The sequence below is a fragment of the Camarhynchus parvulus genome, chromosome 7 (genome assembly GCF_901933205.1).
Source record: "Camarhynchus parvulus chromosome 7, STF_HiC, whole genome shotgun sequence".
Lineage (NCBI taxonomy): Eukaryota > Metazoa > Chordata > Aves > Passeriformes > Thraupidae > Camarhynchus > Camarhynchus parvulus.
In genome coordinates, this window is record NC_044577.1 from 19,082,581 (window position 1) to 19,110,463 (window position 27,883).

A 27,883-nucleotide genomic window follows, 5' to 3' on the forward strand; every position below is an offset into this window, starting at 1 on the left:
AGATTAAAAAAAAAAAAAGGAGAGGAACAATTGCTATGCAAAAACTCTCTCCTTATCAATTACCAAGTAAATATTCATACTTTGAAGTGTATATTTTTTCTATAAGATCTGCTGGGTTCTGTGTAGCAGTGGGAGTCCAGTCTCCTGTAGGAACCAGTGTGACATGAAGGTATGCATCATCAGTTGACTGGTCTTTCTTTTTTTCTGCCTGAAAATCAAATTTAGGCTCTTATGAGGACTGCAGAAAATGAAAAAGGTGAAGTTTTTAAATAATCACCTTGTCATTACTGCTCTCTGGGGTATGTGGGATTTGGTGTATCTTCACTACTGTACTAGCATATATAGCTGTGGTAAAATAAAAGACAATTTTGTCTCCAGGTGCAGTATTTCTGGAAGGATATGTGTTGGAAAATTAAAAATAAAAAAGTATACTTTGCCCTCTGTAGAGATACACAAATGCAAAAACTGGACAACAGCACTGACTGTTCTCTAGTTAGAAATTAATAGGAAGCAGTGTCAGGGTTCCACAAAGACTTTTACAGATGTGCTTTAAATGTGTGGAATCTACACATCTGCTACTCTCCAGGAATTCAGGAACAAATTAAATTTGGGTTTTCTGCTACGTGTATATGGAGGGTGGCAAGGCATCTTCCATGATACTCAATACTAATGCTTAGTAGTGCCATCAGTTTTACACAAATACATCTTACTTCCCATGCTTTCAGGTCACCATAGTATTTCTGTGGAACAAAGTTTAAAAATGCTGGTTTAAATCTCTCCGGGACTCCATTGCAAATATTTGGTTGCCAGAGCTTCAATAGGAATACCTTAAATATTTCAGATAGTGGGAAAATCAATGTTAGTAGTTCAGTCATCTTCCTGCATAAGGAGGAAAAATACAGTAGATGCATAATGTTGCTCTTACTGACAGACTGGATTTGTAATGTAGTCTAAGATCATGTATTGTACCATGTATGAAATGCAGTAATGCTTTATGTGTATGCACTGGTATCCCACAGTGTATGCTATTTATTTATTTATTTATTAACTTTTTGATACTGAAATAAAATAATCTGTAAGTGGGCCCAGTTCTTTTCTGTTTTGAGCAGTTGTGAATAAGGATGTAGAAAATGTGTTCAGAAAGTGTTCATTCCCTTTGCTGTCACTTTGCAAAAATAAACTTGCAAAGAGATTGCAGCAGCTAAAGAATCAGTAATGAATAATAGATTCTTCTTTCCCCAGTCTCTAACATCTACATATAGCGAGCACATCGTGCCTTGAAGGAAACAACTTATGTTTTGCTTCTCTACATTGTAGCCTTCTTTTCATCAAGCCTTGGGAAATGTGGCAGCTTCTGCATTCTGCTGATGAAGTTCTCTCTCTGTCAGGCTGATTAGGCCTGACCTTCACTGGGTGGGATTTACAGTTGCCCTGTTCATCTGTTAACACACATTCTCCGGGAAAGCTTGTGCACAGTGTAATTGGCAGGCAATGTTGAATTATCTGTATCCTACTTTAAAAAGATGGGGACGAAGAGTTCTGTCAGCAGCTTAATTTATATTAAATCTTTGTGACTGTGTTGAATTCTGCAATAAGCTTTAACCAAGAACAACATATACAACAATACTACTACTAATATAATGCTTAATATTCTGTGGTGGTCGTGGTTTTTTTCATGCACTGATTTGTCCAACATTCTCTGCTTTAACTGATGTTCATAATGTCTTTCTTCCACAGCTGTGGTAATGTTGGCAGTCACTTATTAAGCTTTTCCTCCTAGAAACAGCTTTTGGTTGTACATTACAATGTTCTGAACTGCTTTTGTATTGGCTGTACTTGAACTGCCAGTCATTCAAAGTAATTTTTATTCTCTGTGTCTTCCGACTTATGTGAAAAATGTTTTCTAATATGCGTTAATTTGTCTCATAAAACTGAACTTTCATTGTTTTCTTTATTAGCGAAAGTTATGGTTCAGTTTAGTTCCTATTTGGAAGGATCATTTAGATTTTTAATCAGTAAAATACAAGTCAGGATTGACCATGTTTTAATTTGTTTTCCTTTCCCTCTAAAATACTTCCTGAGATATACAATTCTAGCATAAGGAATTATCAATGTTATATATTTTGGCTGAAGCTGATGGGGAAATTACATTTGTATGGCTACTGCGTGCAATGTAACCAACTTACTTCTTATTTTTGTAGATACACAAGAAGTTTGTTTAGGTTCTGTGTTCCGTCCTGGATTTGCTATGTGCCCTTGTATATAAACAGCTTCCTTTTTTTGCTGCTTTATTTCTCTCTGTAAAATGGAAGACCTGTAGCAGGGTATCAGGAGAAATATATAGAATATTCTCAATTGCCTTAATGCTGTCATTATTGGAGTGAAATGCAAGCATGCTGCCTGTGGTATCAGTCTGCTACTAGTATCTCAAATGATAGCCAGAACAGAAATTTAATATGTTATATAAATTATGTATATTTCCATCCAATATCTGATACTAGAGTGAGATGTTTACGATGAACAAAGAGACAACTTATTTGCAGACATGGTGTGCAACTCGTGCTCTTTCCTTCACCTAGGTAGGGTATGTGCCCTCCATATGTGACCGATTCTTAGTGGCTTTAACTAGAACTGAGTGATCAAAGCCAGGCTTGTTAGTCTAAAAATTGTGCAAATTAGTTCACCAAGTGTTGCAAGTGTTAAGCACACACACCAATTAAAAAATGTTCTAGACAACAATTTCACATTTCTGAAAGTTGAAAAGGTTGGGTACTTTGCTCTAGCTGAAATTGTAATTTCTTTCCTGTGAACATGTGTGTTGGTGGGAATCAGTCTGATTGAAACAGAGTACCACTAAACTTGTTTTCCTGCTTCAGAAACCTCTCAAGAGAATAATTTAATTTAACATGATATTTTGCTTTGTACTTGGGCCATTTGTTTATTTTTTATTAAAAGGCAGTCTATTTAAAAAATTGAAATGTGCTCCTCTCTGCAAATGATGCAAGCATCATTAAGCCCCATTAAAATAATTCTGTTTAGAATAAGTCTTCAAAACAGCTGAAAATGGAAGCAGCAGCAGAAGATACTCATTAGTACATGATGCAGTGTTTGAATGTATCTGTAAACCAATATATCCTACTGTGCTGGAAAAGCATGGTTTGAGTTGTGGATGATGTCCTCTGCTAGGTTTGTGTAGAGCCATTTGGAAGATGCCTGTGCTGTTGAACAAAAGCCTACCTCAGTCTCCTTGAAGGATAATAAATTACATCCACAAGCAGCAGGCAAATTGCCTGCTAGATTAGCTTGTGTCTGTGCTGATCCCTGATGCTGTAGACAGTAAGAGCCCACTGACTGAGCCTGGGCTGATTGCAGCTGGGGAAAGAATTGCTGTGCTACTGCTTGCTTTGGTGTCTGTCTGCTCCTCCCTCCCAAACACAAATGAGCTGCTTCTACCAAGCTTGGAGGTAACTAGGCTAAAATTGATCCAGTAGGAACTTGGTATGGGAAAGAGGGAAAATTGGGCAGAATTTGTCCATCAAGAGATGGAGTAGGGTATTCCCTCAGTGTCCTCCATAGGTTTCCCTTCTTCTCAGTTACAAATGAGGACAAAATATGGAGAAACTGAGTAGGGCACTCTAATTCAGTTGTACAGGGAAGAAATGTAAGGGAGGAATACCAATACAGAAATAGTGTAGGTGCTCAGCTCTCTGTGAAAATCTGCTTTGGAAAAATTGTATTAATGCCTGAATCACAGTTTCCTTGGAGGCTCATGGTCTCAGACTTGAAGTGGTCTAAACTGTTTTCGTGTCATGCATCTTGCTGTTATGGTCCCTGATGGGATTTAGAAGCAGCTGGAATTTGTCCCATGCTGCATCTCTCTGCACTTTATGGCTTGCAGCAAACCATAGGGCATTTAGAGCAGGGTTAATACCAGTTTAGTCTTTCTTTTAAGTTTCATTATGCTGAAAAACACTGTAGTTTTTCTAGTCAGATTTTTATATTTAGGTTTTTTCCCCTGTTTTGTGTTTTCCATCACTGCCACCAACCAACAGAATGTAGAACCAAGTTGATCACCGCTCATATAATGCAAGGCATCGAAAGGAGGCTTAAGGAGGTCAGATATTGTTAGAATATGTTAGTGGCTCCTGCAGCAAATTAATGAGAGCAGACAGAATAAAAATTGCAAATAATTTCTGATTAACCAGAACGCCATTAAAGACTAAAGATGTCTGTGTAATAGTAAACAATATTTTGGTAGGTCAGACGAGTGCCAGGTTCCAGTGGCCACCTCCATAAAACAGAAGATGGGGACTGGGAATGGAGTGATGATGAAATGGATGAGAAGAGTGAGGAAGGCAAAGCTGCTATTTCTCAGGAAAAGGTATTTTGTGTTTGTGCCAAGACATTTATACTCTGAAAGACATTCTGTCTTTATGTTAATTGTTAGTATTTCTGGATCTTTGTTGCATAAAGCTGCATAGCTCATGTCTCACTGCATTTGTTTTCCAGTCACGAAGACTGAAGGAGGAGGAGAATGCAGAGGTAAAAATGTCTTTCTCAATTTATATTTCTTCCAAGCATTTGAGTAAAGAGTTTTCTTTTTCATGTCTGCTGTTAAAAATGTGAATTGAGGTGGGAGTATTCTGCAGCCTTGTATGGCAAGTGCTTGTGAGGATAGAGCTGTTATGCCATTATGCCTGTAACAATGGACTTCAGCACACAGTGGATAAGATGGATAGGAATTTAAAAGTCATGTTATGTTTGTGCCCAGGAGAATTCATGAAGATAGGTAATTTGGCTTTTTTTAATGAATCTTTGTAACTAGAGCACACTAATTGCTGTCTGTACGGGTAATGAAGGCTGCGTTGGAGTAGCTAGAACATCTCCAAATAATTTTTTCTTCTTAGTATCTATATTATGACATGTAGCTTATAATTAAAATATTTCCTTCCATACACAATAAAATAGTTCAGTACTGAAGCGTATTAGATTAACTCAGAAGAATAAAATGCCATATAGAATTTCATGGCCCTGTGCTAAGTGTGGGAAGCATCACTGCTATGATCAATTGTTTAATAGAATTATGGCTTACAGACTAAATGATCTTTAAAAATGTCTGTTCCTTGGGTGGGTGACCCTTGCCACTTCACCTGCAATTTTAGATTCTCTGATTTTCACTGGTGTCAGAGAAATCTTCTGAAAGACTAGCAACTTCCTGTCAGATTTAGTCCTGTTAGCTCCTGTGATGACCCCCGTGTCTCCATTGCAGACCTAATTTACACAGCTCTTCAGCATCTCAGATACTTTATGTAAGCAGGGTACAAAAATAGGACTTTCACCACACAGTCTTACTGTCTTAAATGTTAGAGAGTTCTACTACTTATGACGTGGTTTATTCAGGTAACTCATAATTTTAAAAAGTTGCTTAGCTTATGGAAGAGAAAAAAAAACTCTGCTTGAAGTGTTCTGTTGATTTTTGTTTCCTGAAATGCTCTAGAAGATGACTTGGAACTAAGACTAATGCATCTTGTCACTGTTGGTGTGTGCCTCTTGGGTCTTTGGGATCCACATTCCTATATACTGGCATAACATGTCTGTTGAAGATGCAGAAATAATAGCAGCTTATATGAATGGAAGGAATTTAATTGAAGCAGAAGAAACACCGCTCTCATTTTAGTGATTGTGAAAAAGAATTTTCCAAAAATTCAATAATGTTTGCTGAAATACACAGATAATAAAATACAGATCTTGTGTAACTTTTTTTAAAAGCGGCTTTGATATGGAAATTGTTAAAAAAAAAGTCAAATGAAATTTGTGATGCAAGTCTTTATTTTGGGAGGGCTTCTGAACCCTTTGTAACTTCTGAACAGGCTGTTCTGTGACTGGTGAAAATATGCCAAGTTGGGTTTGAAATCATAGTAGGGTAGAGGAGCCTGGTGCCTTCTGTATGTAGGATACACTTTTGCTTGAGACTTCATACAGATTTTAGTTGAGAGCTGGGAGCATATCACAGTGTGAGGGAGGAGTGATAAGGTGAAAGATATCAGTGTTCCTGATTTTTCTCTGCTGAAGACATCCTCTGAGCTTGATACCTGCTTTGATGTGCTGCTAGTTCCTTGCATATGGGTAGATGTAAGACTTCCTTAACAACCAAAACTGTTACACAAAAATAATGCGAGTAGCAGTTTGGAATTCTTACTGTGTGCATATTATTCAATAGGTAATTGTTGCTTTGGTGCAAGGTGGATTATAAGCTCCTACATTCAGTGCTTTAATGCAGGCCTTATTTATTACTTGTTTCTCTGTAATTGAAATATGAGAGTTTTACTGGTATCAGCTATATTATAGGCTATATTCAGGCTGTGTACTGAAAGTGTTTAAAGTTAGAGAATGTGTTAAATATTCTGTGCTAACTTCAAACTGTTAGCACGGAAAGTTTTTTGTGATTTTTGTTTTTCCCTTTGGCATCCTTTACAAGACTTTTTGCTTTTTTCTCTAATAGTCTCAGCCTGCTGTTAGTGAGGAATACAGTGAAGTTCCATGTGCAGTGAATCTTGTCTTAAGATTAAGGTAAAAGATTCTTCTATTTATTTAGCTGTATTATCTTGATTTCCCTCATTACTTTCATAATATTAACATAAAATCAGTGCTGAAGTGTATAATCTCCCAGTATGACCAGTATGAATAGTGTTTCTGTGACTAATTGCTGTCTTTTAATTGCTTACTGAAATAGTGTAGAATGAAAAGCAGAATATGAATGTGTCTTCAGGCTAAGTGTACCCTTCATTATTTTCTTTCTTTTTTCCTTATAATGCAGAATCACAGTGAGAAGTATTTAATGAGTTTCTTTCACACTTCAGCAGTCAGCCTCTGACAGAAATAAACCATATCTGTATTACAAGTTGCCTACTCAAAATGTTTTTCATTGGCAAGTTTGATCAGCCACTGTGGAGAAGAGATGAGTATTTTAGAAAATGGATACAAATATGTTGTCTGACTTAAATTTTTACTTAGTTGAAATTAGTCAGATTACCTTTAATTAAAATTAGTTTATAACTAAGGTTTGAATTGCTTAATTATGCAGTCTAGTTCTTGGATAAAACTATTTCTTCATATGAAACTTTGATAGCTTTTTATGTGTATGATAGCTTTTTAAATGTTTTTTCTTAAAAAGCTTATTACCACTCACTTTAAAACTTGCTTACATCCAGTTTGTGTTGACAGGATATCTATGTGAGGTTGTAAATTCCTAATTATTGCTATGGAGAAAAGTTAAGTGTTACTGTTTTTTATGCTAACAAAAAGATGAGAAGTCAGAAATAATTAGAAAATTACAACCAGTATGTTAGAAACAAATAGCAGATTTATGCATAACAAATACCTTTAAAACAGTAGCATCAAAAATTGTTAGTGTCCTGGTTCCACTGTTTGTGATCAGGAAAAAACCAATTACACAGAATGAGTGCCAAATTTCAAAATCTATTTTCTTCCCTTTGACTACTTTTCTAGTGGCAGCTGCAAAAAAATTTGCATGGCTGCCAAAGGTTGTGCACAAAAGAGAGGATTAATGAATTTTATTGTGGGGATAGGAAAGACTTAGAGATTATTTGGAATCATTTTAGTTGTCCAATTTACATAACTGCCCAGTTATGCTATCAATATTCTTTTTCATCTCTCTGCTGGCAGGTAGATGAAACCATTTACAAACAGACCAATTTGTACTGCTTTGTGGATGTACCAGTGAGGTGCTTTGGTTATCTATAAATTATCATGAAACCCAGAGAGTGATTAGCTTCTTACCCAGTTGTTTGCAGTGTTGGCACATTCAGAGGGCAAACATTTTAGACCTGCAAGTATAGTGAAGCATCAGGAATTATGCTTTCAACTTTCTGCAGCTTTTAAGCCACAAGTGAAGGAGGACTGATCCTGGGAGGCTTCAGTTTCCAAGCTCTTACTTGCACGATGAACTTCTGTTCTTTTTAGGGATCCTCTTTAATTCATGGCTGGAAAAAAATTCCCTCTCCCTACCTTCCCAAAAAGCAAGTCTGTAGTAATGATGCTGATTTCTTATATTTATGAATGTATAGGTGATTACTGGTAGAGAGGGAAGAAACAAGAATTTCTGTTTTAGGAATCAGAATGTTTCCATTAAACCAAAAAAACAGTCTTGAAAAGCAGATATGCTCTTGGGCCTGGGAACACTGTTGGCAGCGTTGAGGAAACCAAAAATCTGGTGTGTAATTTTGCAGGGTTTTGTTAATTTAACTTTGCTGCTTTTGAGGGAAGAATGCTGTGTAGTGCAAACCTCTGTCCCATGTGAGCTCTGGTTGTGTCTGGTCTCAGTGATAGTAGGGGGGCAGAGTTACAAATCTTGGCACAGACTTTGCTTCTGCTAGAAGCCTTAGCACGTGACTAGTGTCAGAGCTAGCACATGAGCAGGGTGTGTGTGTGTGTTTGGGGGCACTGTAGGGGTGTGGGCTGCACTAAGTAGCACACTTTTCTTTTGTTTGGCACTTTATGAAGGGCTGATTTGACCGTGAGGGCTACAAGCTTGCCTATATCTCTGCCCAGCAGAATAGATTCAGAGACAGTATTTAGAATTTCTGTGTATTTGCTAATTTAAAGGCAGGAATTATTTTGCTTATGGAACATACACCAAAGCTCAGGCAGCCACTGGCTGACTATAGATATTGTCTTTAGCAAGGTACCTTTGGTAGCACTTGAGTTGTGCTTCCTGTTCACTGTTGAGACTTTGTCATGGAAGGTGATGCGCACACTTAGAGCTTTTTGAGCAGAAACAACTTAGTATGAGGCTTGGGAGTGTGGACCATAAGGTTTAAAGAGTAGTGCCTGGGGATTTGGGACAGGGCAAAGGATGAAGAGATGGGTAACCTTGAAAAGGAACAAGAGGTGGGTGGGAAGAAAGTGCTCCTGCTTTTTTCTTTTTTCCTCTTCTACAGGGAGGCTACACTACGACACCCACATACACAGCATTTTATATGTTAGCTTGCATTTTTTTTTCCTAGCAGTATGTTCCAGAACAAGGTTAATAGTACCCATAAAAATTAAAAATTGCTTTCATGAAGGAGGAATTCTGGCAGAAGAATCAATGCATTTAAGTAATTCTTTACCTGGATGTTCAGGTTCTATTATTTTTTCCCTGTCACAGCAGGGTTGGACTCATTCAGTAATTCAGTAGGGTGTGCTAAATTAACACCATCCTCTGTTTACTGCAAATGCCTTGTTGTGGATCAGAAACACAACTCACAGTCTAAAATAATCTTTGAAGAATCCCATGGTCCTCTTTATACAAATGGTGCTATTTAACTCCCTTACTCAAGAAAAGGGAAAACCATCCAGACTAACTGATTTATCTGTCTTTACCTTGTATTTAATACCTTTCTGTTTTCATAGTTTTCTCAGTGCGAGCTAACTTGTCAAAAAATTCTCTACTGTCAGGGTTACTTCAATGGCTGGAGACAGCAATTTCCAATTTTCTTTTCTATCTTTTGCAGTATTGTGTCTTGGAGTACATTGCCCCAAAAGGGAAATTATCAGCAGGCTGTTTTAGGTAATTCCCTGCAAAGCTCTTGAAAGGCTCTAGTATTAAATGCTTAATATGGGCCATTAGTGTTTTAAAGCTCTAATGTAGTTAAGAGACCGTGCTTGAATTTTGCAGTGAGCTGAAAATACTGGTTCTCGCTGGCTGGATCTGTTACCACAGTGTGTAACTCTGACCCAGCCTGAGCAATTGCCACTTTGAAATGCCAATGCTTCTGTATCCTCACCCTCAAGAGGAAGTGGTATTTGAGAGTAGGGAGGAATGAAATCTGTGATCCAAATTTGTTTCCAGTAAGGCTGTGAACACCACGTGTCTCAGCATCAGACCCTGGCAGGAACTCTGCAGAGAGAGGCCAAGGCAGTTGTCTGTGATTGAGTCCTCCAACAGGACTGTTCACAGCACCAGGGAAAGGAAGTGGGGAGGAATTACCACCCTTGATTTGAAATTTCCAATCTAACCAAGCTGTTGCAGTTACAGATTTAGGAAGGTCACTATTAGAGGTTTTGACTACTTGGATTAATAACAGAGATATTTCATGTTAAATTAGGAGACTTGCTAATGGTTAATAGTTAACAATTGCAAATTATCTGAAGCAATCTAAGAGGGTTAAATTAGCTCCTATGACAGGGAGACAATTTATTGACAGTAATTTGGAATATCCCAGAATCTAATTTAATACAGTTCTTGCACACTAGATGAATTAAGCCTGTGGAAGAATAAAAGGGGCAAATGGAAATATTTTACTGGCAAATGAATTTTACTGGCCTGTGAATGTGGTAGTGTAGTACATTGGGCAGGGCTGAAACCATTTGAAATAATTTTTTGTCTGTTCCCACTTAGTGGTGTGGTTCTTCATCTTTCCACTGGTGGGGATGTTCTGCGACTGTGTTGGGTCCCTGTAAAGCAGCCAGCTTTCAGTTGGTTGGTTTGTGACTTCTGATATTTTTGAGGGGATGGCAACATTTTAAATGAACTTGATTTTATTTATTTTGTTTTGCCCCACATTTGTCATTGCTCTAGTGGGGCCAGTAAATGGTCACAAGAGGTGCACTGGGACACAGGTGTGACAAGAATTTAATATAGGAGCAGACTTTGCTGGTGAAGCTGATGGTACTGTAAAGAGTTTGGCAGGATAAACAGATGAAACCTTTGAAGAGTTTAAAACAAACCTTAGACTTTTTTCCATGCTTCCCACTCTTTTTGATAAGCTAGTCAGGATCCATGACTTTTAGATGGATGATATACAGATTGTAATTTTGGTGGCCAGGTGTCTTTCTGGTTTACCTAAAAGTCTCCTTTTGTTTGACAGTAATATACTGACAGGTGATCAGCACTGTAAAACTCTTGAGGCAGTGGGATTAAAAGGATGCAGACTTCAGACAGTTTTTGATTCAACATGATTAAAACTTTCTTTGATTTGGATAAAGTCAAAAGTTTCTCTGTGCCTTCCTCTCAAAGCCTGTTTTGTGCACTGGGGAATTACAAGGTTCTATTTAAAAACTCCGTATACCTATAGAAGTTTTTGTAAGTCTTGTGTCTTAATTTCATAAATAAAATCATTTTTCTAGAGCTCTATTCTGAAACACTCCCAGCCTCTTGGCAATGATTGGCCTTTCATGCTTTCTGATTTAAGGAACTGGCATTTTGCTTCAAGTGTTGTGGCTATTTTTCAATGCCGTACTTTAAGAATTTATCACTGGAATAACAGGTTATAATCCCTCTTCTTGTGCACCAGGCATGCAGAAGCATACAAAGCAAGGCTTTGTTTGCTTAATCTCTAAGTTGCTCTGGTATTTCTTATCAGTCAGGCAGATGGTGTATCACTTCAGTCATGCAGCTAATACAGGTTTGACTTCCTTAAAGTGTGTACTGATCATTAATATTTGGTATCAAAACATACAGAGATACACTCAGAGTGGATAAGTTAAATTACAGGCAAATTCAGAAAGACAACTATGACCACAACACACTGTAATGTTTAACAAAGTGATCAAATTATGTGCATGTTGTCCTCTCTGAATACTTCCAGGTGATTTTTTTTAAACATTACTGATGTTCTCTGTACTTAATTCTAGTTCCTTCTAGGAAAAAGTCCATTTTAGATCACTTCTGGTTTCTACCAAGCATTAAGATTTTACCACATTAATAAATTCTAAGCATAATTGTGTATGCCCTTCCTTGTATTTCAAGTACTTGTAATAAACTGATGCTTTTCAGAAGTTAAATCTTTACCACTGCTCTTAAAAAAACTTCTGTGCTACTTCAGAGTAACTTCAGAGGAAAAAAACCTCATGATCAATATTGCCATCTCTGCTGCAAAAAAACTTGATAGCTTTTTGCTGAAGTTATTCCCACTGCTGATGTATGAGAGCAGGTAGGAAGTGTGAATTTCAAAAAAGATGATGCAAGTGAATACTGCTTTTCACTGCCTGTGCAGTGAAATGAGTCACTGATAACTGAGGCAAAAAATATTGTTTCAGAATTTGCTGCTTGACTTAGCTGGAAATGAACATAGCAAGTCAAAAAATTGAAGGGCTTTCAATGTTCTTCTGATTTAGCTTCTGGCATCAGCAACTGCAGAAATAGAGAAGCAGCATATTTGGATATAGATATATTTAAAATGTCTTTAGTTCTAACACTTCTTTGTCATAATATGTAGACTTGGGGCTGTAAACCAGTGGATTGAGAGAAAGGACTTAACGTTTATATGTCACTTCTAAAATGTATCAGTTTTCTTGTGTTTTTTCTGTCACACATTTTCAAGGTTTCACTATCATATCCCATCCATTTCTAATAGATGGAAAGCACTCTAGTTTCTTTTGAGTCTTAAGCAATTTGGACCTATCAGCTATGGATAGAAGTGTTGTAAAGACCCCTTTCTGAGGGAGGAGCTATCAGCTGCCCTGGAGCCTTGGACAGTGTTCCTAGCTGATCTGATTGTGTGACCATAACAATTCCCTTGGTGGCTGATTTTTTAATGTGCACTTGCCTTTTCTGTATGGTAAGTGGCATAAAGACAGTAAATCTTTAACAGGTAACTGCTGCTGTGTTATTCCAACAGCTTATCAGCCAAATTACAATGTTTCATTTTGGCATTATGTTTTCCACTCTTGAAAGCATCATTTGGCTGTGCATTGCTGTTAGTTTTGCTGCTACCTCTTGATGTGTACTGATTAACAAGTGTTTGCATCATCTGAGGGATCTGCTCTTTACCCAAGATCATGTGATGATTAAATAGCAGTGGCATTTTTTTGTGTTAAATTAAACTGTTGAGTCCTATAACTTGATAGTGAAACATCATGTATTAAATGTATTTCCTTCTTCCAGTAATATCTATAGAGGGAGCAAAGTTGTAAACTCATAGAGTTTTTCCAGAACCACTGAGGTAAATGGTAAGGTTTTGATGAACTTAAAATAATTATTTGGGACCACATTTTATTAATACAGAGATATTTTAGTCCCATTCTTCTTGGTGGGAATCTAGAAGCAGAAGAGAATTCAAAGATCTCTTTTGCTCTTACCAAAAATTAGCAGCGATGCCTTTTCATTTAATTTACAATTGACCTGAAGTAATTAAAAGTAAGTAGAGCAGAGCCATCTCCACAGTGCTGAACAGGCATGATCTGCTCTTTATAATATGGTAATTTGTAATGGAGGAGCCTGGGTATTGATTAGTAAATGACAGCTGAGCATCAAAGTGTTAGAAATAAAGGGGTTTACACAAGCATGTGGTGAATCCTCAGGAGACTAATGCTTCTTTACAAATGCTCTGTTCTGTTGTGTTTATATAATCCCACAGGAGCCTTCGTGATCTGTTTCACAAAATTACATTAATAAACATAAATTCCTCTTATTCCTGCTTTGGTTCATCTGTGTGCATAGTATCATGACTTCAGAAATGAAGAAAGTGAGGGCAGGAGCCGGAGAAAAGTGAACTGTGGTTTCTGTTGAGGTAGGAGAGGATTCTCACTTGCTCTGCCCTAGATTAATAGTTAAATTCCACAGCTGAAGCATAAGAAAATTCTAAGGCAGAGAACATAAATGTATAGAGGATTGAGATTGGGTAAACCTTAAATATGGGATGATTTAATTTATTTACTTGTTTATTCCAATATTTTATTCCCTTGTCCTCTTTATAATATTGAAAGTAAAGTGCCAGTTTGTATTTCACTGTTGTCTGTATATTAACTATGTTCTGGAAATAAAGTTGAAATAAAGTTTTAATTAATCAAAACTGAGATAATAAACAGGTACTATGGATCATCAGTGCAGGTATTTAATACTTAAAATTCTGCTTTTAATAAAAAAATACAACACCTGTGAAATAAGCTACCAGTGTGAAAACAAGGCTACATAGACTTCATGGGGGAACGGTGTTTATCCTGGGCTTTCTGCCTTAAGCAGCTGAAAGACAAAAATGGGTGACACTTTAATGAGAGAAGGCAGATGACCTTTTGAAATTTGAGTGACATTTGGTGAGGCCAAACATTTGTCTCTCCAGCATTTTTTCCAGCAAGAAGAAAAAATGCATGTAAAATTTCTTTTAAATAAACCTGCAAATCCCAGTCTTCTGTGCTTTTCCCCCTCAATTATATTTCTTGCATTGTATGCACTAAGATCTTGCCCTAGAGATGTAGAATGAAAATTGGATGAGTACAGCTCTAGGATGTATACCCACCTATCACTCTGATTAGTCCACTTCATTTTGATATGAACTTCTGCTTTCTCTGCAGTCTAAATGAGCAAGTCATTTGAATTCTTCTGTGATTTTAATTACAGCAACAACTGCAGTGAGGTAGTGCAAATGCCAAGCTGCTCACTCTTGCTTCTTAGGCTATGCTGTCTTGTTTTTTCCATTCTAACTTTGCTTCCATGGTAGTTTCAATGTCGTTCAAATTTTAGATGGTAGGAACATCTGTGGGTCTGAAATTTTGTACAAGTGAGATAATTTTTTTTTTCTATTTTTTTTTTCACATGTGTTTTTTGTTAAAGCACACTGACTTGGCCAGTGTCATTAGTCCCTAATGATGGGGGAGCTTCTGTCCTGGTGGGAATAGGGCTTATTAGGAATATGAGGAGGGGAAAAACTGACTGGTGAAGGGTGCCATGTGGCACCATTGTTATGGTGCTTTCATAATAAAGTTTCTGCAGTTTTGGTTAAAGATGAGCTTATTTCTGTTTCTAGGAAAGAATACATATTCTGCATTCTGCTGTTGTCTCTTCCAGTCATGAGTCAGCTGTGGTGGTTCCCATTCTGTCAGTACCTGCATTCTTGGACGCTTTGATCCCTACATCAGTCTTTGGAAACCGAAATCACATGTGATGATTGAGTAGCTGTCTGAAAATTAGGCAAGCAATGCAGAGACAGAATGTGGATGTTCTTACACACCTGCACACACACACTTCTTTTGGTTTACCTTGTCTGAGAAATTTTTTTCTTACATTGGGAAGGAAGAATATACAGTTATTTAGCTATGGTAGGATGCATCTCATCCAGGAATACAGACTCTCCCTTAGGGCTGTATGGAAGATGCTGAAGCTTGTGTGAAATAGAAGCTGATGTTTTTGATAACTCTGCATAAGAAATGATGGATAAATTTGTGAGGGTAAAAAAGATGGCAAAATTGAAAGAAAATCGACTGCTTGATACATAATCAAAGTATTCCAGCATGTTTTAGTCCTAAAGTTTAATTCCAAGACATCTCATTTTCCTGAATTGCACTTACATGACAGACATTCTGTTTTTAAGGACAAAAGAAATAATGACATTTAATGTCTGTAATTTACAGTTGTATCATTACACAAACAATTTTCTATTTTAATTCAACAACGCACATCTTTTGTCAATCACGTGGAACAGAGATAATTGACTGTAGCAGGACTCATGCTATCATTAGGTAATTATTTGAAGGCTTCTTTAAATGCAAATGCTTGAAATCTCTCTCATGTCTTATGATTTTGTCAGTAGAACCATGTCAATCTGAATAGTTGCATAATTTATTTATTCTCTAATCCTGATTTTGGTCAATATTATCATTGTTTTGCAAAGGACTTCCTTCAAAACAGAGTATCTTTCTTTTATATCCTAATGACAGGAATGCCAAAGTTTGTAGGTGAGGGGCTAAGTGGGTGGCCTTTGCGCTCTTTCAGCTTCCTTGAGGAAGCATTTTTCCCTTGAAATCAGATTTAGCAATCTTGGTGTGCACATCAGGTGGTTCTGATGAAAACAGAAAAACAATGAAGAGTTGCAGAACATGCTTTCACAAAGTGGGAAGTTTTAGATTCTGAAATTACTTTGCTGGTAAGATGGCTGCCAAAATGTCTTAGCATGGTATGCTTTAGTGTCACCCTTATCCAAAGCATTTGGAATTCTTCCTGTTGGAGGTCAGTGCATAAGGCAAATCAACTTGAAGTGAATAAAAATGCACAAAGTACTTAAAATTTACTGCTTTTTAAAAAGAGATGAGGGATGGGCTTGTTTTATCCATGATTATCAAGGTATATTAGTCTGTAATGGCACAGAGCTAGAAGCACATAAGAGGTTGTATAAGAGATGGTATAAAGGTCTGAGTTGGCATTTTAAAACAGAAATAACTTTTTCACAAATGCATTTGAGAAAATAGGAACCATTAAGAAATGATGGAGAAGATAAAATTATTAATCACAAAGATACTAAGTGCCTTTTTTCCAATCCTATTTCTATATAGCAGAAATCAAGTCTGTATGCTTCTGCATGATAAGAGTGTAATGGATGTAAGAAAAAAAAGGAACAAATGAAACACTGCTTGGAAACTCTGCCTACAAATAAATCAACAAATCCAAACAGTTTTCACCAAGGGAACTAGCAAACTAATTTGCAGTTACAGTGACATTAACTAGAACCAGAGAAGTGTCTAAAGGCTAGAAAAGAGCATGAGGTGCTTTTAGGGGAGAACTCAAGCGCATCTGCTATTTGGTGGATTATATATTGGAATACATAATTTATGGAAATCAATAAATGTCTGGCAGGTAATGGAACAATAAGCAAAAGCACTTACAGGCTTCTAAGAAATTAATCTTGCCAAACTTTCATTGTTTTTCTTTACTGAATAGCTGAATACCATTATAAAGAAAGCAGCAGTATCCGAAGTTCAAAATAGTTCAGAGTGTAAGAATTCTCAATAGCAAAGTTGGATTGCTGAATATATATCAACCTTTATTGAATTTTCACCTTGACTAAAATAAACTAATTTGACTCCTTAACTTTTTATTTGGGATATTTTGGAATTTGGAGACAAAATAACATACAGCCCATGTGCATCCTGCATGAGGAAAGAGTGTAACAGGAGCAGCTCGTCTTTCAAACAGCTTTGAGAAGCTGGTAATTTTCATAAGAGTTCATAATTACTTGGTGCCTTTTTATATGGTAGATATTCTGCTTATGGGAGGTCTGTGGAAAGATATAATTGGAGAACCTCATAGAATCACAATGGTTTGGCTTAGAAAAGACCTTAAAGGTCATCTAGTTCCTACCTACTGGTTTACTGCTACAAAGGTGTGAAAGTCATTCACTTGATTTGTTTCTTCTGAAGTGTGCGCAGGAAATGAGTATTTGAGTTACATCAGACATTCAGTCAGAACATTTCTTATTTAAGAATAATGCTAAATTTTTGTGTATTTTCCTTTTTTTTTGGAAAACAGTTTTTGTCAAAAGCGGACCTGGAGATAGGCCTTTAAGTTGATGGTTTTTATGTTTTTTGTTGTTGTTGTTTGTTTTAACAGAAAGCCATTCATGTTTTTCTGGGAGAGAGAGAAGCTGATAATGAAGCTGGCTAGCTTCATTATCTGCAGCTTTGTCTTAGTGATCTTAAACTCCTATAGCTCTTTATTTAGAGTAGAATTTTGGGAACCTGAAACTCCTTCAGCTTTGAAGCATTTAGTAGATTCAGTAAATGAGTACTTTTCATTTTAAGCACTGTATGTGGCATACTCATTTTCCAGGGTTTGCTCTCTTGCTGTTGTGTGTGCTGCCAATCATTCTGGGTTTTGTGTTTCTGCATGTTGCTGGTTTTGGCTCTGTAATATTCCTAGAAGTATTTAGCAAGCAGTAATAGATGTAAGTCACAGCTGAATATGCCTGCCTATTGGACTTAGTTTTCCCACAGCAAGACTTCATGGCCTGGTATGCTGAAATAGGAGCTTGCATACGGTTTCCTTGCTGAGGAGAAGAATAATGAACTGCAAAGCACATTCTGTTGCCATTAGCATTTCAAGTGGATTGAGCTATTCATTAGAAAAAGAGCCGGCTACAGCAATTAGGTTTCTCCCTGTGCTCAGCTGACTTGTCATTTCCAAAAAGGAGATGGACGTCTGTTTTGCAGAGGCTAATGTTTTGTTGATGGAAGAAATTATTAACTAAACCTGAAGCTGTAAACATGCATGGAATGGAGCATGCATGGAATGAATGTACACATGCATGGAATGGGGCACAGTGTAAGGCTGTAAAGGAATTCTGTAACGTTACTATTAACTCCCTTAAGACTGTATCACACACTGAACTGGTTAAAACGCTCTTTGAGGCAAGCAGGAAGACAAAAAACCTTGGGATTTAACATTTTACTGCTATTTTATATGTAGGTGGAACCCCACTGCTGAGACAAGGATGGTCAGTGAAAGAATTTACTCTTTTGGAGTAAAGAATTTACTCTTATAAACACTGTGCATCACCACTACTTTTCAGCCTGTAACATTTGCTGGATACTTTGTGTCTTAAACAGCTTTGTATAAATGGGATCTCAACTGGGGAGCTTTAAGTCCAAGTGAATTTTCTGTTGTCCTTGGAGGATAAGGTATCTGACTCAAACTGTGTTGAACTATTAGAGTCAATATGGCAGAATGTCTTTTGAAGATGAAAAGGAAAATATTTATCAGATGACTTTATTTTATCCTTTATGGTACTGAATGCATTTTCAACTTAAGCATATTTTTCTGCTAGTTTTCCCAAAACACTGCCATGAAAATGCAATGGAGTCTTTCCAGTCTGGGCACTTTGGGAGAGCAGTATTTTCAAGGAAACACACAAAATGTGGTTGTCAATGGCAGAGGTATTCTTTGGGTGTAGGAACTGAATAATTGTTCTGTTCTTCATTACATTTTAACGTATGCACTGACTGTTTTTCAGGAACTCCAGGAAAGAACTTAATGACATACGGTTTGAGTTTACTCCAGGCAGAGGTAAGGCTCCTGCAACTGAATTATTCTCTTACTGCTTAAAAAGGCATTTCAGAAATGGATTACTGCTTATGCTTCATGCAGACTGCCTCTCTGGAATGTTTCCTACTGTGCAGAGCTTTATATGGAACCTCAGTGGAGTAAGAATTGTAAATGTATGTAAATTCTAGTGGCAAGGTTGCATAATATATATATATTAGAAAACTTTATTCACAGTATACTTTTATCAATTTCATGTCTTATTGAAATGATCTATATGGTATATAAGATCCTGCCTAGCAATATTTCCATTTTCACATTTGGAAAACATCGTAGGAAATAGAATATAATAGCCATAAAAGTGTGTGTGGTGATGGTAGTAATATTTAAGTTTCTTTCCCTTTTATAATAAAAGATGGTTTATTAACGAGTATAAAGTGCACACCATTTTTCAAATGCTATCTTCAGCTGAAAGTTTAGCTATATCTCTAGCTTTGGTATTATCACCAGAAAGAAGTTCTGGTATTGAAACTTTAAACTCTACTGCCTACTTATAGAACTGTAGGCTTTCCAGTGCTAAGAGCTGTAAGAACTTTGTACTTTGCCTTTGTTTGAAAAAATCAAGTATTACTGGGATGAAATGCACAGAAGGCTAATATTTTGAGTAAGAAGGTATCATCCTTGTTAAGCTGCAACCCTTTGAACTATGAACCTATTTTATATTCCTTAGAAGTCAGTATTCACTTTATTTAGAGAAGCCTTCAAAGAGCTTTCACCTAAAATTAAAGCTGGGTTGGAAGAGGTGTCTCTTTCACAGTAAATCATAGTATCTTTCATGTGCAGTAGTTCTGTGCATGGATTTATTCTGTGCTGTCTACCTGCTTTTCTCGTTGATTTTGGCAATGAGTAAGAACAAAAAAGGCCTGTTACTTGATTGGGCACAGAACATCTTGGTTTGCCAGAAGAATTACTTGGGAAGCAGTTACTTAAGCCATTTGAGAATTCCTGCTTGGTCAAAAATAAGAGGATAGACCAGGACTGTTCCTATAGTCAGTCACTGAGACAGCCAGAAGGCAGCTGTGGTTCTCCTCTCCAGAAACTGCAGCTGTCTCAGCTACCTTGCTTTTCACCTGTGTGTGTTTCTTGAGGAAATGATAAAACTTTGTTTAACTGCCTCAAAGCATGAGCTCTGTTAGGGTGTTTGGTGCTGGGGCCAGATTACAGTTGAGCTTTAGCTGGAATTTAGGCTTGTTCCTGCTCTTCCTGCCTCCTTACATCTAAGCCTTCTAAGGTCTTTATCCAGGGTAAGTGCTAGTCACAGGGACTTAGGAATTCACCCACTCAGGTACAGCAGTTCATAGGAAATCCATCCAAAGCTTTGAATTTCCTGATTCACAATACTTAAAAGCTATTTAAACCCTAGATCTCAAAATAATAACTGTTCATGGAAGTCCTTTATGCCACTTGCAACAAACAAGAAAGCCTACTCAACTATGTCTCTGCTTAGATATGCAGAACAATGGAGGGCAAAAAGAAAACCACACTAAAGCATAGTTTATTTTCTTGGTTGTGAAGATACTGAACTTGTAAAATGTGTAAAAGGATGTAGTTAGATAAGTGCTGGTGGCCAGGAGAGGTCTGGAGGGGGTTTGCAATGAATCAAGTCATTACCTGATGTGATTTGCTGTGCAGAGGCTGATAAGATAATTATCTTTTTTTCTTCCTAATTAAAGATAATTTTGAATTCAATCCTGCCTCCCTGGGTGTTTTGGAATGAAAATATATTTTTTGTTGAAGTGCACTGGATGACTGATACTTTTTGTTGTTTTTCTGGACTCTCACACTTATTCCTTTCACCTTTTGGACAGACACAGCAGATGGCGTTTCTCAGGAGCTGTTCTCTGCAGGCCTGGTTGATGGCCATGATGTAGTTATAGGTAAATTACATTTTTGTTTGCAATTATGCTCTTGTGACAAGTTTGTGTTAAATGGATGTGAAAAAATGTTTTCTCTGATGCTGCTTTTCAGAAAATCTTTTTTTGTCCCTAATTTTGCTTTCATGTATGCATAGTTCAATCAACAAGGCAATTTTGATACCAGTCCAAGAATTGCTTTTGGAAGTCAGATCTCTTCAGTGGTTTGAGAGGGGTGATATAATATATTTATCCTGAAGGATTATTGACAAGTCTATGATTGAGCATTTTTGTGATAACTTCATTTTTTTGTGTAACAATAAAATGATATGTCAGTAGGATATTGCAGAGTGTGCTTTGGCAACTCTGAAGTTAGTCTTCAGTTTGGGTTCATAGAAGGAGGAGCAAGGCAGTGTTCAGGACCTATGGAAATTGCATCTAGTGATGTTATTTCTGTGGTAAAAAAAAAAGGTAATCAGAAATGTTTTCTGATGGCTGAAAGATGCTTCTCTATTTTTCTATTCCAGCTTAGTAATGTTTGTTTTTTTTTTACTTGAAATTCAGTGCTTCATAAAGATGATTAATTTGGAAGTGCTTATTTCTCTGCATCTTCTTCCTTTCTTCTGGATGCTCAAGACCAGCAGATGTATAGTCACCAAAATCAGAGGGGGATAGTATATGCTAGATGAGGGAGAACTGAATTGAGGAGTACAACCAAGTCAATTTTTGTGTTGTGGTCAAAAACAAATTCTTATCAGTAGGTTAAGATTTCCTTACCAAACTCCTCAGTGGTATGGAGAGTGTTTTACACTCTCCAGAAGTTCATTACTTGCCTGGAAGATTATCTAAAATACATTCTCACTGCATTTGTAGTTAAATTCCTTCTGAGAGAAGCAAAAAAAAAGTACTTTTTGCTTTTTGATGATCAGAATACAGATTAATTCTAGCTTATCTAAGAACTAAAATTCTTATCTGATCTTTTACCTTTATTTCTGAAGAAAAGGTATTTTGGAGAGGCTTGCAGATGATACAAGCTGTAGGCACTCCTAAAGTCACTTCTACTGCACAGTTATTTTAAGGGTTCAGGAAGAGGAGTTGCTTGGCCTTGGTTTGTTGTCATTTAAACATCCAGTATGAAAAATGTCATTACCATACTGCTGATAATATTTCTGGCAGAATTTTCATTTAGAAAAAAAGGCTTTTTTTTCTGGATAACAAAAGAATTGTTTTTTGACTGCCTGGGCAGTCAGGTGGCACTCTGAGCCACAGCTGGTGATGCTGCAGCACAAGTCCTGCTGGGACCCAGTGAGAAATCTTTTCCCTTCTTCATTTTCTCTTTGCTGCGAAATTCTATTTCAATGCAAAGTGTCAGTACTTCTGTGAAAATGGCAGCATGAATGGGATTTGTTATCATCTTGCAAGGGGCATGATGGGGGAAAAGCAAATGAAAATAGATGTCCCTCATGTGATAAATTCCCATCCCACAGTGATAGCATTTTGGTCCTTGAAGAAGCACAAATATTTAAACAAGATTTTCCCTATCAGGCTTGGTTAGAGACACTGTCTAGTGATAACAGTTTACTTCCTTGCTTAGTCCCTGTTTTGAATTGCATCAGACTTTGATTTTTAGGATTATGATGGTTCCTTCTGTACTTTCATGTTTTATCTTTTATTGTGTACTAAAAAAATCTAAGGAAATAAAATTTCTGGTATGTAATGAAATGAATCAGCTGTATTTAATTTCAGTAATTTATTTTTAGTTTATATTAATCTCTATTTAGTTTATATGGTGGGTTTTTTATGATGTAACTTTCCTCAAGCACCATAGGCAGAAATTCTTGAGTGAATTTGTGTTATAATCTTGTGTCTGCTTCACCTGTGAAATTTTCAAATATGTTTGGACATTGTTACCTTCCTAGAAAATTACTTCAGATTTCATATTTTACTGAAGGAAGATTTCTGCAAAATGTGATTTTGCTTTTAATTAGGTAAAAAATTAAATTTGCACTTTGTTAGAATATTTCACTGTAACAGTGCAATCTTAAGAAGTGTTTTAGTTTAAAGCCAGAGGTCATATATGAGAGCAGATGGTGTTTAAAATGTAAATCTGCTTACAAAGCTAATTTTCTGTGTAAAATTACATTAGCATCTTGTTCACTCAAAAGGTTTAAAATCTTCCTATATAGGAAGAAGGGAATAGTATAGAAGAGCTGGGTTAACCTTCTTTACCAGAAGAATTGATTCCCTTAGTTTCCAGATTGAAAGCAGGTGATAAATTACCTTTCATTTTTTAGCTGAAGCAGGCAGAAATTCAGCCTCTGTAACCTGAATGAAAATAAGGTTCTGAGATAGTCTCATGAAAGTTGTTCCTGTAGATTCTTCTCATGGATGTTAAAACATGTAGAGACATGGACAAAAGAGGAAGGTGAAAATACCTGTTTTTATGTTGAACTCAACAATTTATTGGCATAATAGCTGATCTTCTGAAAAGACATTTAAATACGAGTCAGCAAGTGCTGTTGTGGAAGTATGGCCATGGCATGTGTGAGCTGAAGTTGTTAGTGAGTGGAATTTAAAAGCTGACACCTTAAGTTCTCTGGAATTTGCTTCGAAGCATCAACTAGCTTCAACTTTTGAATCTTGCTGGATTGGCTTCACTTAACACAGGGTTCCCAGGAAGATTTCCTTTCTGATGTACGTGAAGTTCAGCTACCTCTTCTGCAGAAAAGGAAAAATCCCAGCTTGATATTTGGGTTTGGCTCTGATTGGCTGGTTTCTTTTCCTTTAGCATTGTTTCACAGAACGTCCCTAGACCATGGGAATCAGCATAGAGATTTGTTTAAAAGCAGACTAGAGTTTGTGTTTGCAGAGGGGAATGAGCCTTGGAGCCAGTGGTATCTTGCTGATGAGGTGTTTTTATGCAGAAATATCTATGTTAAATCAGATCTGGAATATTTTCAAAATTCCTTTTGAGATAATGTGTCTCTGCATGCAATGCATGTATATTAGCTGGTAAATGTTCATCAGGTAATGCTTCATTATATTTTTGATACCATAAGGAAAACTCAAATCATATCAACAGTTGATAGTTACAGTCCTACTCCACTGGTATATACAATATGCATATAATTACAATGAAGTCCTAGACTACAGTTAATTTTCTGGAGTCCTTGCTTAAATTTCAGAACCTGAAGGTGTATTTACAATTACTAAATTGCAGTATATACATAACCACCACCCCCTTCCCTTCCTGAATACTGAATAAATAAAAGCCTTGATGTCCATGCCATCAAGAAATGTGCAGTTTGTACAGTTAGCTTATGGTGGCACTGATAATCCACATTCCTAGAAAAGCCATGGACTTACACAGTAAATATCCTTTTGCTTTCCTAAATTTTGCTCTGCATTTGTTTATACCTTGTTTTACTTTGTCTTTTTAGAGTAGTCATCTTTGAAACTGAATGAAGTGATGACTTTTGTTTAACTAATTCCAGCTCCTCTTACTGCAGTTAGGAAATGGGATAGAGCTGTATGAGTGGAAGACACTGCATACATTTTTGTGCTCAAAGAGCAGTATGGGTGGCTAACTGGAACTGCACTGCCATTTGAAGTCCCCTTAGGTTTGTCATTTAATATCAGTGATATTTTGAGGTGCAGTGATTTTTGTAATATTTAGGAAATTTTTTAGAAATTGTTTGTTTTACTTATGGTTCAAACTGAGTTAAATAACTGAATTTTGATTAAATGTATCACAGTTTTATTTATTCCAAAGCTCAGTTTACTCATAAACTTTCTAATGAGAAAATGCCTTTATAGATTCTTACAAATTAATTTCAACTAAATTAGATAGACTAAATACTTTGTGTTTACTTTTAATATATTATTCAGAAAGAAAACATATAGATTTAATGAAAGCCTGACTCTATTTTCAGGCATTTTGTAGAAACCTGTGTGCCTTCAACATGTGTACATAACTCAGTATCTCTTTAGCAAGATACGCAAATACATTACAAGTGGAAGAATATCTCTAAAATCCCTGGGGACTTTAACAAGGACTTAAATATTTCAACACATCTGGCTCATTTAGAGCTAATGCACTGAAGGGTGACTCATAATGATGAGACTGCCAGGAGTTCTGGAAGCTTGAGGTGCACCTGCAGCTAATGAATTTTTGTGTCTAATTGCACCTAAGTTATTTTAGACTTCCTATGTTGGATGTAAAAGGTGCGCTGGAGGAAGTGTATTGTGTGAAGCTGGCAGGTTTTACGGAAGTTCCACCGTGATGAATTTTCAGTGTGGTGAAAATGTAAAAGTTCAAGGTGCAAAAAACCTTGTGTTAGGTGAATAATCGCTGTTGCTGTGGTTTATAGCAGAACTATAAATATGTGATATAAGAAATTCTCCAAGTGTGCAAATTATTCTTCACACATACAAATGTGTGTTCATGTGTCATAGTGAATGTCCCTGTCTTACAGCCATGATAAAATAACTAATAATTATTAGTTATTTTAAAGAAAAAAAAAGGTAGAATTGACAACTGCCTTCAAAGAAAGTTCCTTTTTTCAACCTGCAGTCCGCCGGTTCCTACTTAAATGTGCAAATGAGGAATTAATCCATGTGGTTATTAGTGGGATTAGTTTGAGTTTTGCCTGATACAGTAAGTGATAAACTCTCTGCTCCTCATAGATTTAAATCAAAGTTTTAATGACTTTCCTTTCTAGTTAAGAAGAAAACAAAACAAAAACAATTGTGAATTTGAATCAGAAATTGCAAAAGCACCAATGTATGTAATGTTCCTGTTTTCAATAGTAATTTACTTGCTGTTCTTTATTTCCTTGGCATTCACTTGTATGCCAGGGGCTAGTATGTCAAAATAAGGATTTATTGAGTTTCTTCAAACTAGATGTATCCTATTTCAGAACTTCAGCACATCAGGGAGTCTTTTCTAAATGTATTCTTCTTGTTTCAAGTTTCAGATACAAGGTATTGAAGTAGCCTGGCTGCTATTTCATCTTCTTAATAGTTTTGTCAGAACATTATCTATAATTCATAGCTGAACTTGGGACAGGAGGACTTGTGAAGACCTGATAGGGAAAGGAGATTGCAAAGTAATAATATGCATAGCAGAATATGACCTGCCTTATTTCTGCATAGACCTATATTTCAGATCTAATCCAGTGTGATGAAGATTCTTGTTAGAGCTGTCTTTACTATCTTGATGATTGCTTGACTGCTGCCAAAACCTGTGTCTGAAAACTAGCACTTAATTTCTACATTCAGTCATAGGGAAATGATTTTTTCAACCTAGTACTCTCATTCCTTTGTATAGAGAATTTAAGAGAACAATTCACAGTAATATCTCAGGCTTGTTAAATAGCCCTAATAGCAGTGTTGGGCAGCAGGTCTAAATTTTTATTATAAATGTTCATTTGAGAATAGACTGAGGTCTATAATGCTCAGGATCCTCAAAATGAAGGGGAAGTGATGAAATATGTATATACTCATCCCTCACCTTCCTAAATAATCTACTCCATTAGGCACATGAAGAATCAAGGTCTGAAATACATAGGTATTTAATTACCCAAATATATTCCATTTATCCTTTTAGAGAGGAAAGTAGAATATCCTTTTACTTTGTTTACTTATCCTTTTAGTTTGTTTTAAATATGCAGTGGTTATTCTAAGCATTTTTCACATCCTTTGGGGGAAGAAAAATCAATTTGAAATATCAACTCTCATTTTTTATAAGTTTCTGGGAAAAGCTACAATTTCCCAGTTCTACAATTAATATTTTAAATTATCAATAAAACCAATTGTCACAGTTATGGTCTTTTTCTTTTTTTTTCCTCTTCTCACAGACTGTAGAATATAAAATGTTTCCTTGGAATCAGATAGCCATACTAAGTAATTGAGAATTCTGGAGCTAATAATGTGTTATTAAAATTGATATAGGTGGATTTCTAGCACTAACTTATGTCACTTTCTATTTGGATACAGTACTCCTGTTTTATAAAATATACTGCTTCTGTTGGGTGCGAATTTTTCCATTGGTTACCTAAAGGAAAATTACAACTTCTATATTACTTTACCAAGCCTCAGTTTTCCAGTTTTTGCCTGTGACCCCTGGATATCAATACTCCATGTTAATTGATCTTAATTCACTTAATATGAAGACATTCAAGTCTGCTATTATTTTGTACATGTGTTGAGATTTTTTTTTTTTCAGTTTGAGCAAGGGTAAATATTGAAAGTCTTTATTTGTGGGTAGAAGTCAATCAGGAATATCCCCCCGATGTCTCTGCCATTCATTTGAATAACCTAGGGTAATTGGTTAGTTGTTAAAGCTTTGGTCCCAACCAAGCCTCTCTCTTTTTTTTTCTTTTTTTTTTCTTTTGGAACAAAATGGCCTGGTGCCAAATGCTGTTTAATATCCTTAATGTCGAAAATTACATGAACCAGCCTAAACCTAGGATGTCTGTATGGAATAAGAAATTAATACCGTATTGGGGCTCAGAACTCATATGAACCACAGATTTCAAGTGGTGTTAATAATTGTTTTAAATTGTGAAAAATGCAGGTAGAAGTTGTTCACTAGGATCCCTGTTCACAGGGATGCTGTAGGAGACCATTTCCAGTCTCTGTGTTCCTTTCAAAGCAGAACTGCTTTGGCCTTCTCTTGTCCTGTACCTGCCCTCTTTAAGCTGTGTTTTCTGATGGTCAAGCTGCAAATCAAGGTGTAAGAAATTATCATAGTATCAAAAGTTGAAATGGAGATAATTTCCACTGTCTTTTATCTATATCTACTGATTCAGCAACGCACTTTGAGAATTCAGACAAATTTGTGAGCCTTAATCTCTCTTTGATAAATTCCTAATGACACACTCTTCATAAATAATACATTTCTAAATGTTTTTAATGCTTCTGCCATATCAGTGTCCAGTAGCTTTCTCAGAGGAGAAGCCAAGTTTGCTGTTGATCTTTCTGTTTTCTCTTATTTCTTACTTACAAGAATCATGTCTAGGTCCTTGCAGTCCTTTAGCAATAAACACTTGCTGGTTAGCTGCCACAGATCTTCAAATGCTTTAGCATTTTCCTTGCTACTGAGCAACTGAAGGGATTTTTTCATAGCATCCTGAATGGTTGAACTAATGGAATCACATTACACTTAAGTGACCTTTTTGATCTCCCTTTGAAGAGCCGTTTAATCTTTCAAGGCAGA

At 36.4% G+C, this 27,883-nt stretch overlaps 1 protein-coding gene across 2 annotated transcripts in view; it reads left to right on the forward strand.

Moving 5' to 3' along the window:
* The window catches only part of STK39 (serine/threonine kinase 39), a 74,924-nt gene that overhangs the window by 37,969 nt on the left and 9,072 nt on the right, over nt 1–27,883 (forward strand). For both annotated transcript variants that reach the window (XM_030952364.1, XM_030952363.1), the window contains exons 11-15: nt 4,259–4,381; nt 4,510–4,542; nt 6,503–6,570; nt 18,723–18,775; nt 20,620–20,688. In XM_030952364.1, the coding sequence (XP_030808224.1) occupies nt 4,259–4,381; nt 4,510–4,542; nt 6,503–6,570; nt 18,723–18,775; nt 20,620–20,688 (346 nt within the window). The remainder of the gene's footprint in view (nt 1–4,258; nt 4,382–4,509; nt 4,543–6,502; nt 6,571–18,722; nt 18,776–20,619; nt 20,689–27,883) is intronic.